The 13,138-nt window shown below is 43.5% G+C and overlaps 3 protein-coding genes across 3 annotated transcripts; 1 reads left to right on the forward strand and 2 right to left on the reverse strand.

Annotated features, from left to right (window-relative positions):
* Positions 1 to 447: 447 nt before the first annotated feature.
* On the reverse strand, positions 448 to 2,439 carry LOC138039860 (uncharacterized). The gene is made up of 2 exons (XM_068885692.1): positions 1,789 to 2,439; positions 448 to 1,308 (listed from the first exon to the last, which is right to left on the reverse strand). Exons 1-2 carry the CDS (start codon positions 2,437 to 2,439, stop codon positions 448 to 450), a joined length of 1,512 nt encoding a protein of 503 aa, XP_068741793.1.
* Positions 2,440 to 2,932: 493 nt separating this feature from the next.
* Positions 2,933 to 8,849, forward strand: LOC138039861 (uncharacterized). Its single transcript, XM_068885693.1, has 2 exons — positions 2,933 to 4,557; positions 4,883 to 8,849. Exons 1-2 carry the CDS (start codon positions 2,933 to 2,935, stop codon positions 8,847 to 8,849), a joined length of 5,592 nt encoding a protein of 1,863 aa, XP_068741794.1.
* Positions 8,850 to 9,502: 653 nt separating this feature from the next.
* LOC138039862 (endoplasmic reticulum lectin 1-like) lies at positions 9,503 to 12,984 on the reverse strand. Its single transcript, XM_068885695.1, has 7 exons — positions 12,922 to 12,984; positions 12,490 to 12,567; positions 11,278 to 11,355; positions 10,894 to 10,960; positions 10,714 to 10,772; positions 9,827 to 9,967; positions 9,503 to 9,606 (listed from the first exon to the last, which is right to left on the reverse strand). The coding sequence occupies exons 1-7, from the start codon at positions 12,982 to 12,984 to the stop codon at positions 9,520 to 9,522; spliced, it is 573 nt and encodes a 190-aa protein (XP_068741796.1). The 3' UTR covers positions 9,503 to 9,519.
* Between the last annotated feature and the right edge of the window lie 154 nt (positions 12,985 to 13,138).

The following is a 13,138-nucleotide window of genomic DNA, read 5'->3' on the forward strand; positions in this document are numbered from 1 at the left end:
CCGACAACAAACCGGGGGCAATGCGAGGTTCCCTACGAAAAGAAAGAAATACAGTAATATAAGTTAGGACTGTAACTACGTAAAACGTAAACTAAAAAGATTATTTAACAAATAACAAGGCTTACCGAATGTGCGCAACACGACAGGAAAAAGGAGTACTCGGTTTAACAGTCACTCAGTTGAACAGGACGAAAAAACGATTTAACAAAATTTTCGGTCCTAATATAGTTCTACTAATTGGCCCCTTGGGGAATAACGAGAAAACTCCTGAGACACTAAACTGATTCTGTTCACTAACGAGGTAGTGTTACTTGAGTTGAAAAGAATATGACAAAAAAAAGGATAACAGTAATAATAATTCGCATACAAAAATGGAGTTATAAACTGTCCGCAACATTCCGGCCCCAAATAAACTACTTGATAGAAACAGTTTATTTCACTCAAAATTTATGCGGACATGGGAAAGTTCTCCAAGAAACACAGCTTTGTAATGGGCCTGATCAGGGAACCCGTTTTCGTTTTAATCTCCACTGAACGCACGTGACCATCTTTAGCTTTGTGGACTCTGGTAACCCGACCTAAGGGCCATTGACCCCGATGGGTGTTCTCCTCTGTGAGCAAAACCAAGTCGCCCATCTTAAGGTTTCGGCTAACATAGCTCCACTTGTGGCGTTGCTGCAAAGTGATCAGATATTCTCGGAGCCAACGCTTCCAGAAAATGTTAGCTAGGTACTGTATTTGCCGCCAACGTCGCTGACAGTACTGATCTTGTTCGGAGAAAACTCCAGGGGGAATCGATTGGTTTGACCTCAGTAATAACAAATGACTTGGAGTGAGAGGCTCAGCATCTATTGGGTCGTCTGGGTTTGGCGTTAGAGGGCGAGAATTTATGACTGATTCAGTCTTAGCCATTAGGGTCAGAAGTGACTCATCGTTGACAAGTTGCTCTCGTAGAAGGGCCTTGAGGATTCTCTTGACTGATTGAACGATTCTTTCCCAAACACCTCCCATGTGACTGGCTGTCGGTGGGTTGAAGATCCATTTGATCTCGCGCTGACTTGTAAACGCATTTATCTTCTGTTGATTCCATTCTGACAGTGCACTTCGCAGTTCTCGCTCGCCACCATGGAAATTGGTACCGTTATCGCTTCTGATGATTTCGGGAATTCCTCTCCTGGCAATAAACCTTCGCAGGGCGTCAATGAACGAATTCGTGTCTAAAGAGTGCGAAATCTCAATGTGGACAGCTCTGGAGGCTAGACAAGTAAACAAGCATCCGTAGCGTTTTACACTGCTGCGCTTCAGTCTCTAAAAACGGGCCAAAGTAGTCAATGCCTACGAACGTAAAGGGCGGTCGGTCTGGGGTTAGGCGCTTTGAAGGCAAGTCCGCCATCCTTTGTTCCCCTGTTGGTGAAGCTCTCTTACGGCAGAAAAGGCATTTTCTTAACACACGGCGCACCGCCACACGACCCTTGACTATCCAAAATTTCTGTCTTATGGAAGATAACACGTGTTCTCTACCAGCATGGGCTAACTCTTCATGGTACTTCCTAACAATCAAATCCGTTACATGGTGTTTTTTGGGAAGGAGAACTGGATGCTTGACCTCAGTTGGAATAGGTGCGTTTTTCAATCGACCTCCTACGCATAAGATTCCATCGATTAGTATCGGGCACAATTTGCGAAGGGGACTTTTTGACTTCACCACTTGAGAAAAATGCTCTTCAAAGGCTTCCCTCTGGACACAAACACAACAATTTCCTTTTCAGCCCTTTTTAGATCATCTACCGAGAGCTCTCCCTTAATTGGCCCTAAGTGATTTCCTTCATCATGATGTCGCACTTTGCTGAGTAGGAAAAGCTTGTACTTCAACAACCACGCAACTCCCCTCTTGAGACGATTCCAGGAAGAATAGCGCTCTATAAATGAATGCATGATGCTCTTGTGTGAAATCACGTACGTCTGAACTTCATGCTTCACCTCTGGGTGATCATCTGGTATGTTCGGTATTGTGCCAAGGGAGGGCCAACATTCATCTGATTTCCACAAAAACTCAGGACCATGCAACCAACGCTTATTACGGATTAACTGTTCTGCAGTTAGACCCCTCGAGGCATCATCAGCAGGATTGGATCTCGAGTCAACATATCTCCACTGATCAGGAGACGAACCGTCATGAATAATCGACAGGCGTTTTGCCACGAAGGTTTGAAATCTCTTAGACTGATTTTGGATCAACTGAATGACAGAAGTGGAATCACTCCAAAAAATGCTCTCTTCGATGGGCAGATCAAGCTCTCTCCGGATCATATTATCCAACTTCACAGATACCACTGCTGCCGACAGCTCCAAGCGAGGGATTGTGATCGCCTTTAGGGGCGCCAGACGAGACTTTCCGATGACAAATGAACAATGAATGTTACCATCCGTATCAATCATGCGTAAATAGGAAGCTGCTCAGTAGGCGCACTGGGATGCATCGGAGAAATGGTGGACCTGAGCGTGACTGACCTCTCCAAATGAGTCAGGTTTGTAACATCTTCTTACTGCAACCTCCGACAATTTAGGTAAAGCAGCTAGCCAATCTTTCCAGTCACTCAGAGCTTGACCTTCTACCTTCTCATCCCAACCAATCTTCTTCCTGCATAACTCCTGCAGAATCAACTTCGCTGACAATGTGAAGGGCGCCAAGAACCCAAGGGGGTCATAAACCGAGCTTGCGACTGACAATATACCTCGTCGGGTTGGTGGTCTTTCCTTGGCAATGACTTTAAAACAGAACTCATCGGTCTGAACTTTCCACTGTACTCCTAGAGCATGCTCCGTGGGCATCTCGTCAAGGTCCAAATTAACAACGGATTTCGCTCGTCGACTCGAGTGAATTCTGTCCTTCATATCGTTCGCGAATGTAACAAGTAAAGTGAAAGTACGGATGGCTTCGAAGTACAGCGAGGATCTCGCCGTTAGCGGTCTGTTAGAGCTTGGTCATGAAGGCGTTTCTAGACAAGATGTTTCCCACATGAAAAATTCTAGAAGTGGTTATCTGTCATGGTTAACGAGATTGTATAATGAAGTTGAGAGGTTGATTGGTGATTCTGGTCGAGTTGAGGAGGTTTTGTTAAAAAACGACTTAATTTATACCACGTTTTCTCGCTTTGAGGACATTCATTTCTCTATGTTGGCACTTCTTCCAGACCACGAAGAAAGAAAGTCCTTTGAGGATTCATTTGCGGTTCAGGTTGAGAGGAGACAGAACTTTATGTCGAGGATAGAATTTTGGATCGATCGTGAAGCGTTTCGTTCTACACCCCCTGTGGAACCTGAGGATTCCATTAGTCAAGCGGCTTCACTGATTTCAATCAAGGGTCGCTCGAATTCCAAGTTGTCAAAGTCGTCAAAGAGTCTAGCAAGTATTAACAGTCAAGCGTCAAGTACATCAAGTGCACGACTTCGAGAAGCTAAGGAACGCCGTGAATTAGCTCACCTTAAGCTGCAGCAACTGAAACTAACTCAAGAACTTGAGCAAAGGCGAGCTCAGTTGGAGAACGAGGCACAGAGACTTAAATTGATTCATGAGTTCGAATTGGCAACCGCGAGCGAGAAGGTATGGTCAGCCCCAGTTTTCGATCCTGTAGCGCTTGATGCCCCTCAAGGGAGTCTGGGAAGTTCTCGCCAGGGGCCCAGGGGGCCAGAAGGGTTTCCTAGGTCTGGTCCTGCTCCGACGCCAAGTGCTACGAGCGAGCCGGTAAGGCTAGCTATCTCTTCTCCGGTAGAATCAATAGTCACGAAGAGTCATAGCTTAAACCCATTGGCTGCCGGATGGAGTAGCAGGTTACCAACATCGCCTATCAGTAGCGCTCCTCAACCCTCTCACACAGACCAAAATGAAAGTAAGGTGGAAGATCTGGTCAGGACCTTAGCGTCAGCCTTAGATGTAGGTTTCAAAATACCTAGAGCTGAGATATTAACATTCGATGGAGATCCGTTGGAGTATTGCCAGTTTATTCATAATTTCGATGTCAACATTGGCAGTTTGATTAGCGATCCGCAAAAACGGTTGGCGTATCTTATCCAGTATTGTAGGGGTGAAGCCAAACAAGTTATTGAGAACTGCTGCATGTACGAGTCAGAACGTGGTTATAAGAAAGCTAGGGAGATCTTGTATCATCAGTTTGGAAGACCTCACATTGTTGCTCAAGCCCATGTAAACCAACTAATCAAGGGTCAGATGATAAAGCCAACTGACGGATCAGCGTTGCAGAAACTTGCTCGTCAGATGCTAAAATGTGAGATCACCTTGTCTCAAACCGGTTATGATGCACATTTAAATAACTCTGAAACGTTGTTGAAGATTATGGATCGCCTACCCCCGCGTCTTCAGACTAAATGGGCTGAGCGGGAAGAGAACATTTTCCGTGATGGGGGACGCCCACGTTTTTCCGATCTCACCGCTTTTATTCAGCGAAGCGCTGATATTGCAAGTAACATGTTTGGTCAGCGCTTGATTGTGAACAGTTCGAGAGACAGAAGCGGTAATAGACCTCAACAGAGAAATAGGTACAACCCTGGCTGTGAGAAGTGTTAGTGCTCCAAAGAGTTCACACGAGAGTCCACGCGAGATAAGGAACAATGTAGTTGTCCATCCACGCGATGTTTCGGATCGAGATTCGAGCAGGATCACACGCAGAGATGTAACCACAGATAAATGTATCAGCCTTGGACCTCGCGACGTCACGCGTAGTTACCCTCCTCCTGAAGTCTGTACTTCCAGTCCGCATTGTCCTTTGTGCTTAAAGTCACACTTCTTGAAGGACTGCATAGCCTTTAAAGCGAAGACTTATCAGGAACGCCTCGATCTCTTGTTTCAAAAGCATATTTGCAGAAACTGTTTGGTACCTGGTCATTACGCGAAGGGGTGTGCAGCGGTAAGAGCGTGCGAAAGGTCTGGTTGTGTAAGGAAACATCACACCCTACTGCATCCCCCGGATGGGACGCGTGATAATCACGACATAGATCACAGAGTAGTTTCACACCGAGTGTCGGCCGCGGCATCAAACGGCATCATTGGGGCCGGCAGGAAACGGGTCTGCCTTCGAGTCATCCCTGTACGCGTTCAAGGTTTGTGTAACGGTCGGGTCATTGAGACATACGCATTGTTGGATGACGGTTCAGACGTGTCACTGTGTGATCATCGACTATTGGAGAAGCTTGGTTTGAATGGGATAAACCGGCAGTTTACTCTTACTACCCTTAGTAACACTGAAGAACAAAGTGGGTTGGAGGTTGGTCTGATGGTCAGCAGCATAGATGGTGTAAAGGATCTCTGCCTGTCTAGAGTGTGGTCTGTTGAAGGAATTCCTGTGTCAGAGAAGAGCATTCCAGTACCTGATGATTTAAGGCGATGGCCCCATCTCCGAGATTTGAGTTTTCCCCAGATTGATGATCAGACAGTAATGCTTTTGATTGGCGGAGATTGTCCCGAGGCATTTTGGGTGCTAGACGAGAGGAAAGGGGCAAGTGATGAACCGTATGCAGTCAGGTTCCCGTTAGGATGGACCCTATTGGGCCCAGTTGGTCCCACGAATCCTCACGAAGAATTTCACGTGAGCTTTGTGCGTTCCCTGGATGACGACGACTTGCTTCAGTCGCAAGTGAAGAGGTTCTGGTTGACTGACTTTGGTGAAAGTTTAGCTACATCTAATGTGTGCATGTCATTGGAAGACAAACGAGCCTTGAAGATTATGAATGAGACGGTTACAAAGACAGATGGTCATTATCAGGTCGGGTTGCCTTGGAGAAATCGACCGCCTTCGATCCCGAACAACCGTTGTTTCGCTGAATCGAGGCTATGTTCGCTGAAGAGACGACTTCTAAAGGATGAAGACCTTCATGGGAAGTACAACACTACTATGGACGAATATTTGTCTAAGGGTCACGCAGTAAAGATTCTTCCACGAGAGCTGTCTGTTGAGGGAAAGATCGTCTGGTACCTTCCTCATCATCCAGTTGTCCACGCCAGGAAACCGGACAAGGTTCGTGTAGTTTTTGATTGTGCCGCCAGATACCTGGGTACCTCACTGAATGACCAGTTGATGCAAGGACCTGACCTGAACAATAACCTGATCGGTGTTTTGATGCGATTCCGAGAGGAGAAGTTCGCTGTAATTGCTGACATAGAGTCCATGTTCGATCAGGCCAGAGTTGATCCACGTGACCGTGACGCTTTGCGTTTCCTCTGGTGGCCGAATGGAGAACTACACAGCACCCCAGCAGAGTATAAGATGACGGTCCATGTCTTCGGAGCTACGTCGTCCCCAAGTTGTGCCTGTTTTTGTCTGTTGAGAACAGCAGAAGACAACAAGGATACCTTTCCGAGCGAGATCGTGAATACAGTAAAAAGGAATTTCTACGTGGATGACTGTTTAAAGTCTGTCAGAACACGTCACGATGCACGGCTACTTGTGAAAATGTTGACTGAGCTGTTATCACGGGGTGGATTCAGCTTAACGAAATGGATGAGCAATGACAGAGAAGTCTTGGCAAGCATTCCTCCGAGTCGACGAGCGAAATCCGTTGTTAACTTGGACCTTGACGAGATGCCCACAGAGCATGCTCTAGGAGTACAGTGGAAAGCTCAGACCGATGAGTTCTGTTTTAAAGTCATTGCCAAGGAAAGACCACCAACCCCACGAGGTATATTGTCAGTCGCAAGCTCGGTTTATCACCCCCATGGGTTCTTGGCGCCCTTCACATTGTCAGCGAAGTTGATTCTTCAGGAGTTATGCAGGAAGAAGATTGGTTGGGATGAGAAGGTAGAAGGTCAAGCTCTGAGTGACTGGAAAGATTGGCTAGCTGCTTTACCTAAATTGTCGGAGGTTGCAGTAAGAAGATGTTACAAACCTGACTCATTTGGAGAGGTCAGTCACGCTCAGGTCCACCATTTCTCCGATGCATCCCAGTGCGCCTACGGAGCAGCTTCCTATTTACGCATGATTGATACGGATGGTAACATTCATTGTTCATTTGTCATCGGAAAGTCTCGTCTGGCGCCCCTAAAGGCGATCACAATCCCTCGCTTGGAGCTGTCGGCCGCAGTGGTATCTGTGGAGTTGGATAATATCATCCGGAGAGAGCTGGATCTGCCCATCGAAGAGAGCATTTTTTGGAGTGATTCCACTTCTGTCATTCAGTTGATCCAAAATCAGTCTAAGAGATTTCAAACCTTCGTGGCAAACCGCCTGTCGATTATTCATGACGGTTCGTCTCCTGATCAGTGGAAATATGTTGACTCGAGATCCAATCCTGCTGATGATGCCTCGAGGGGTCTAACTGCAGAACAGTTAATCCGTAATAAGCGTTGGTTGCATGGTCCTGAGTTTTTGTGGAAATCAGATGAATGTTGGCCCTCCCTTGGCACAATACCGAACATACCAGATGATCACCCAGAGGTGAAGCATGAAGTTCAGACGTACGTGATTTCACACAAGAGCATCATGCATTCATTTATGGAGCGCTATTCTTCCTGGAATCGTCTCAAGAGGGGAGTTGCGTGGTTGTTGAAGTACAAGCTTTTCCTACTCAGCAAAGTGCGACATCATGATGAAGGAAATCACTTAGGGCCAATTAAGGGAGAGCTCTCGGTAGATGATCTAAAAAGGGCTGAAAAGGAAATTGTTGTGTGTGTCCAGAGGGAAGCCTTCAAAGAGCATTTTTCTCAAGTGGTGAAGTCAAAAGGTCCCCTTCGCAAGTTGTGTCCGATACTGATCGATGGAATCTTATGCGTAGGAGGTCGATTGCAAAACGCACCTATTCCAACTGAGGTCAAGCATCCAGTTCTCCTTCCCAAAAAACACCATGTAACGGATTTGATTGTTAGGAAGTACCATGAAGAGTTAGCCCATGCTGGTAGAGAACACGTGTTATCTTCCATAAGACAGAAATTTTGGATAGTCAAGGGTCGTGTGGCGGTGCGCCGTGTGTTGAGAGAATGCCTTTTCTGCCGTAAGAGAGCTTCACCAACAGGGGAACAAAGGATGGCGGACTTGCCTTCGGAGCGCCTAACCCCAGACCGACCGCCCTTTACGTTCGTAGGCATTGACTACTTTGGCCCGTTTCTAGTGCGACTTAAGCGCAGCAGTGTAAAACGCTACGGATGCTTGTTTACTTGTCTAGCCTCCAGAGCTGTCCACATTGAGATTTCGCACTCTTTAGACACGAATTCGTTCATTGACGCCCTGCGAAGGTTTATTGCCAGGAGAGGAAGTCCCGAAATCATCAGAAGCGATAACGGTACCAATTTCCATGGTGGCGAGCGAGAACTGCGAAGTGCACTGTCAGAATGGAATCAACAGAAGATAAATGCGTTTACAAGTCAGCGTGAGATCAAATGGATCTTCAACCCACCGACAGCCAGTCACATGGGAGGTGTTTGGGAAAGAATCGTTCAATCAGTCAAGAGAATCCTCAAGGCCCTTCTACGAGAGCAACTTGTCAACGATGAGTCACTTCTGACCCTAATGGCTGAGACTGAATCAGTCATAAATTCTCGCCCTCTAACGCCAAACCCAGACGACCCAATAGATGCTGAGCCTCTCACTCCAAGTCATTTGTTATTACTGAGGTCAAACCAATCGATTCCCCCTGGAGTTTTCTCCGAACAAGATCAGTACTGTCAGCGACGTTGGCGGCAAATACAGTACCTAGCTAACATTTTCTGGAAGCGTTGGCTCCGAGAATATCTGATCACGTTGCAGCAACGCCACAAGTGGAGCTATGTTAGCCGAAACCTTAAGATGGGCGACTTGGTTTTGCTCACAGAGGAGAACACCCATCGGGTCAATGGCCCTTAGGTCGGGTTACCAGAGTCCACAAAGCTAAAGATGGTCACGTGCGTTCAGTGGAGATTAAAACGAAAACCGGTTCCCTGATCAGGCCCATTACAAAGCTGTGTTTCTTGGAGAACTTTCCCATGTCCGCATAAATTTTGAGTGAAATAAACTGTTTCTATCAAGTAGTTTATTTGGGGCCGGAATGTTGCGGACAGTTTATAACTCCATTTCGTATGCGAATTATTATTACTGTTATCCTTTTTCGTGTCATATTCTTTTCAACTCAAGTAACACTACCTCGTTAGTGAACAGAATCAGTTTAGTGTCTCAGGAGTTTTCTCGTTATTCCCCAAGGGGCCAATTAGTAGAACTATATTAGGACCGAAAATTTTGTTAAATCGTTTTTTTTGTCCTGTTCAACCGAGTGACTGTTAAACCGAGTACTCTTTTTTCCTGTCTTGTTGCGCACATTCGGTAAGCCTTGTTATTTGTTAAATAATCTTTTTAGTTTACGTTTTACGTAGTTACAGTCCTAACTTATATTACTGTATTTCTTTCTTTTCGTAGCGAACCTCGCATTGCCCCCGGTTTGTTGTCGGCAAAGGCGTGTGTTCCGATTAAAGCAAGTTGTTTTTTATGTCGAGTGAATTCTGTCCTTCATACCTGCACTAAAAAAGCTCAAAATGAAAACTCACATGTAAGCTGGGTTTGCACAAAGCAGTGGTGTAAAAACTTCCACTTCATATTGACAAGTTTGAAGCTCTTTCACAGAAATTATCTATGGATGAAATCAAAGTTGAACACTGTACATGTAAAGATCTCAAATTAATGATTCAAGTGTATAACTTATTACAATATTATCAAAAAATGCACCTCAGGGACAGAAGGGTTAATATAGCACACCCATGCGCCAACAGAGCTTACACTGCTCCTTGAAAAGGAGGCAAACTATCAGAATTATAATAATATTAATTTAGTAAAAGCAAGACTTTTCTCACCTCATTACTTGACCTTGGATTGCAAATGTAAAGGACAAATGTCATGCGTGGTTTGTTGCCCAACAAATCGCAAGGGGTACCATTCGTCATTACAACTTTATAGAAAGGAAATTCATGTCCATCAATCTTACGCATGGGAACCTTTGAGATATCAATAAAAGTGGAATAAAAGAAGGCAAATTAAAAGAAAACGTCTTCAGGCAAAGAATGCAAATAGAAATTTAACTCTGTTATGAGGAGAAAGGATGGCACAGTTGGTTAGTGCTCGACCTTGGTGCAAGAGATCTTGAGTTCGATCCCTGGATCTCACATCTTTGTTTTGACATCTTTCCTTTCTGTTTAGCTTAAGGTCTCGGTAAAGGTAAATTTGGATGTCTCGCTCAAATTTTTTGTTTTTGCAAATCTTGAATCGGTGGGCTGTGAACTATATTTTCCCGAAAAAAAATTCTGAAAAGTTAATTTTTAAAACCACTAAAATTGCTTTTCTTTGTTTCCTGCCATAATCTGCCCGCTAAAAATGATTGAAGAGTCATGTCAAGCACATGCGAAAGGATTGGGCGTCAATTGACAGCCTTCACAAGTGATCTGCTACCTTAGCACGTGACCAAATGCTGATTAGCTCAGCATAATTGGCTTTCAATTAGGGGGCGGACTTAGTCAGAAGACCCTGAACTGTATGCAAAATCTTCAAGCTCGATTTTTGTCAGTTTGGAGAGTACATAAATGTAAGCCACTAGAGAAGCTCTTAAAATGATTGACTGAAGGCAAAGGCCTGTTCTTCTTGCTTTTTTGGCAGAAGGCTCATACATTCCAACACTGACAAAACCCACAGCAATGTAGGTTAATATTTGATACGTAAATAAAACTGAATTATGATCTTTGCATACATTCTTATCGGAATGCCCACTGCCTTGTGTTGGAGGCTGGACAAGCGGTTTATCTTTACCTAAAGAGAAGCAAAAAAATTGGCAAACATTCACGTATCAGCTACAAGAATGCACAACATTCACATCTACCAGGATTTAGCAACCACAAGTTGCCAAACTAGGCAATAAAATAGTGCAAACCTTCATTTTTTGTATGGATAACTTTTGGCTCTAGTCTTCCAAGGTAATATTCTTGTACTTGGTTATCCTGTTTATAAAGTGCAAAAATTAAGTTTTACACCGGAAGATACTGTACTGTGATTGTTCTGTGGGTTCCCTGTGTAACCTGTGCCTTTAGTGTATTGTGGGTAGTCATTAAAGTTAAGATGGCGAACTGAAAATGTGAGTGTGTTTTCTGGAGTGGTAATCCGTTCGCATTGTGGAACAGTCTGGAATACTGTCAGACATTACAGATACTCCAAAAACTCCATTCCAGTCAAGAGAATCAGGATTAATTTTATTTTCTATAAGACTGCACAAAATAAGCACAATTACAAACAACATTCAATAATTCATTTAACAAACCACAACACCAGCTTTCACTTCATGGAATTGCTTTACATGCCTTCCATGGCAAAGTTCGTATGTCCAGTATGTATCAAGCTGAAAAGAAAAGAGCTTTGTTAATTTGAAACTAGCTGATACCACTTACTTAAGATGAGAAAAGATAGGGCCATGGCATATTTCAATCTATACAGGGAATTAAAGGTAATTTCAAGTTTGGATTATCAATGTAGACACTGTTTCTTCACTGAGTTCATATTTAAAAGACAACAAGACATTTCACATCAGCCATAGCATAGTGTGATTCAAAGCCTTACAAGTACATAGTCATGCCTGAATATTGATATATTAAACTCAGCCTATTCAAAGTACAGTTTACTTTAGTAGCCTTGGCTAATAATTAACATGACAAATGATTCACTCTGCCTTTCTACTTTCACCCAAGCAACCTTTATTGAATTTACTTTTATTAAACCATAGTTACAGCCTTTGACACCGTCAACTCTGAGTCAACCAATGTCTAAAGCAAATCTAAGGTTTTACTTTATTGTCCAAGTGTTATAAATGAAAGCAGGGGTTTGCCTGAACTTCATTCTCAAATTTTAATGAACGCAAAGAGGTCACAATAGCACTAATGACTTTTTCCAGGGCTGTATATTTTTATTGTCTACACAGGGCTATTAAATGCTCTAAACCTACTTTAACAAGTTGAAACAAACAGTGCAAATGTTCACTTAAGGACGACGCCTACTATTGTTATTGCGCATACGGTTCTGCGCATCTCCAGATACTCGGATTCCTATCGCGGATGCTACTAATACAGGGATATTTTTGTGCGGTTTAAAACTATCCGGAGAAAGTAGATCTTAGTAAGTACTCTTGGTATCCAAAAAGAAAATTGGGGGTAACCATGCATTTTTGAGAGATAATTAAGCTTTAATTTGAGAAAGAACGCCATACATTTGCGTTTGTATTTTAAAGCTTTTTACAAATATTATTCATGAATTCTCTTTGAAAAATGCGTGGTTACCCCCAATTCTCTTTTTGGATTTTAATAACACTTTTAAGATCTACATTTCCTGCATAATCACACACCGGGGCAAAAATATTGTTCATTAGTAGGCACCGTCCTTAAAGTCATTGTTTAACCATCTTATCTTTAATACTGCCTACTTGAAAAGTCAGGGAGAGTTGTGGACACATTTTTATGAAAAAAAACTCAAAAAATAATACCCTGTAAGAGCACTCTCCCCTTATCACAAGACCTTTCAAGAGTTCATCAGGGTCTGGACCAACTTCTGACTTACCACTCTACAAGCAAAAAAGGAGTTAAAGTTAGGTGTTAAAACTTGATAAAAAAGAACAGAAAGGAAACAAAGAAGTTTTTAGTACCACAATGACAAATGTAAGCATTGGCACAAACACATTTTCGTTTCTTAAACGCTGTTGCCAGTCAATGTAAGTAAAAAGGTTGCGACCGTCAGATCATCATAACTCTCAGCCAATCGGATGGTAAAAAAAGAATAAAGTTTGATACTAATGTAAATCATGTCTCCTTGGGAACCCTTTAGATTGGAGAACATGGATGACCGTCAAGTATAAGTTTTCTGTAATCAGGATGCGACATACTCAGCGATATGCACGTGCTCAGAACAGAAAACTCACACTCGTAGTTGTTTTTTTGTACGTCCAGTGTAAACGGTTCTCTATTAACACATAATTTATCATGATTACCAAGACAGTACTTGTACCCTCTCTTTGGGGTTTATTACTCTGGTAAGATTACACTTGTATTTTTCAGTGTCGTTTTGCTGCTAAGACGATCGATTCTTTACTACGTGACAAATCCTCCTCATTCTGAAAAAAAAAAAAAAACTCTTGT

The sequence above is a fragment of the Montipora capricornis genome, chromosome 3, assembly GCF_036669925.1.
Source record: "Montipora capricornis isolate CH-2021 chromosome 3, ASM3666992v2, whole genome shotgun sequence".
Classification (NCBI taxonomy): Eukaryota; Metazoa; Cnidaria; class Anthozoa; order Scleractinia; family Acroporidae; genus Montipora; species Montipora capricornis.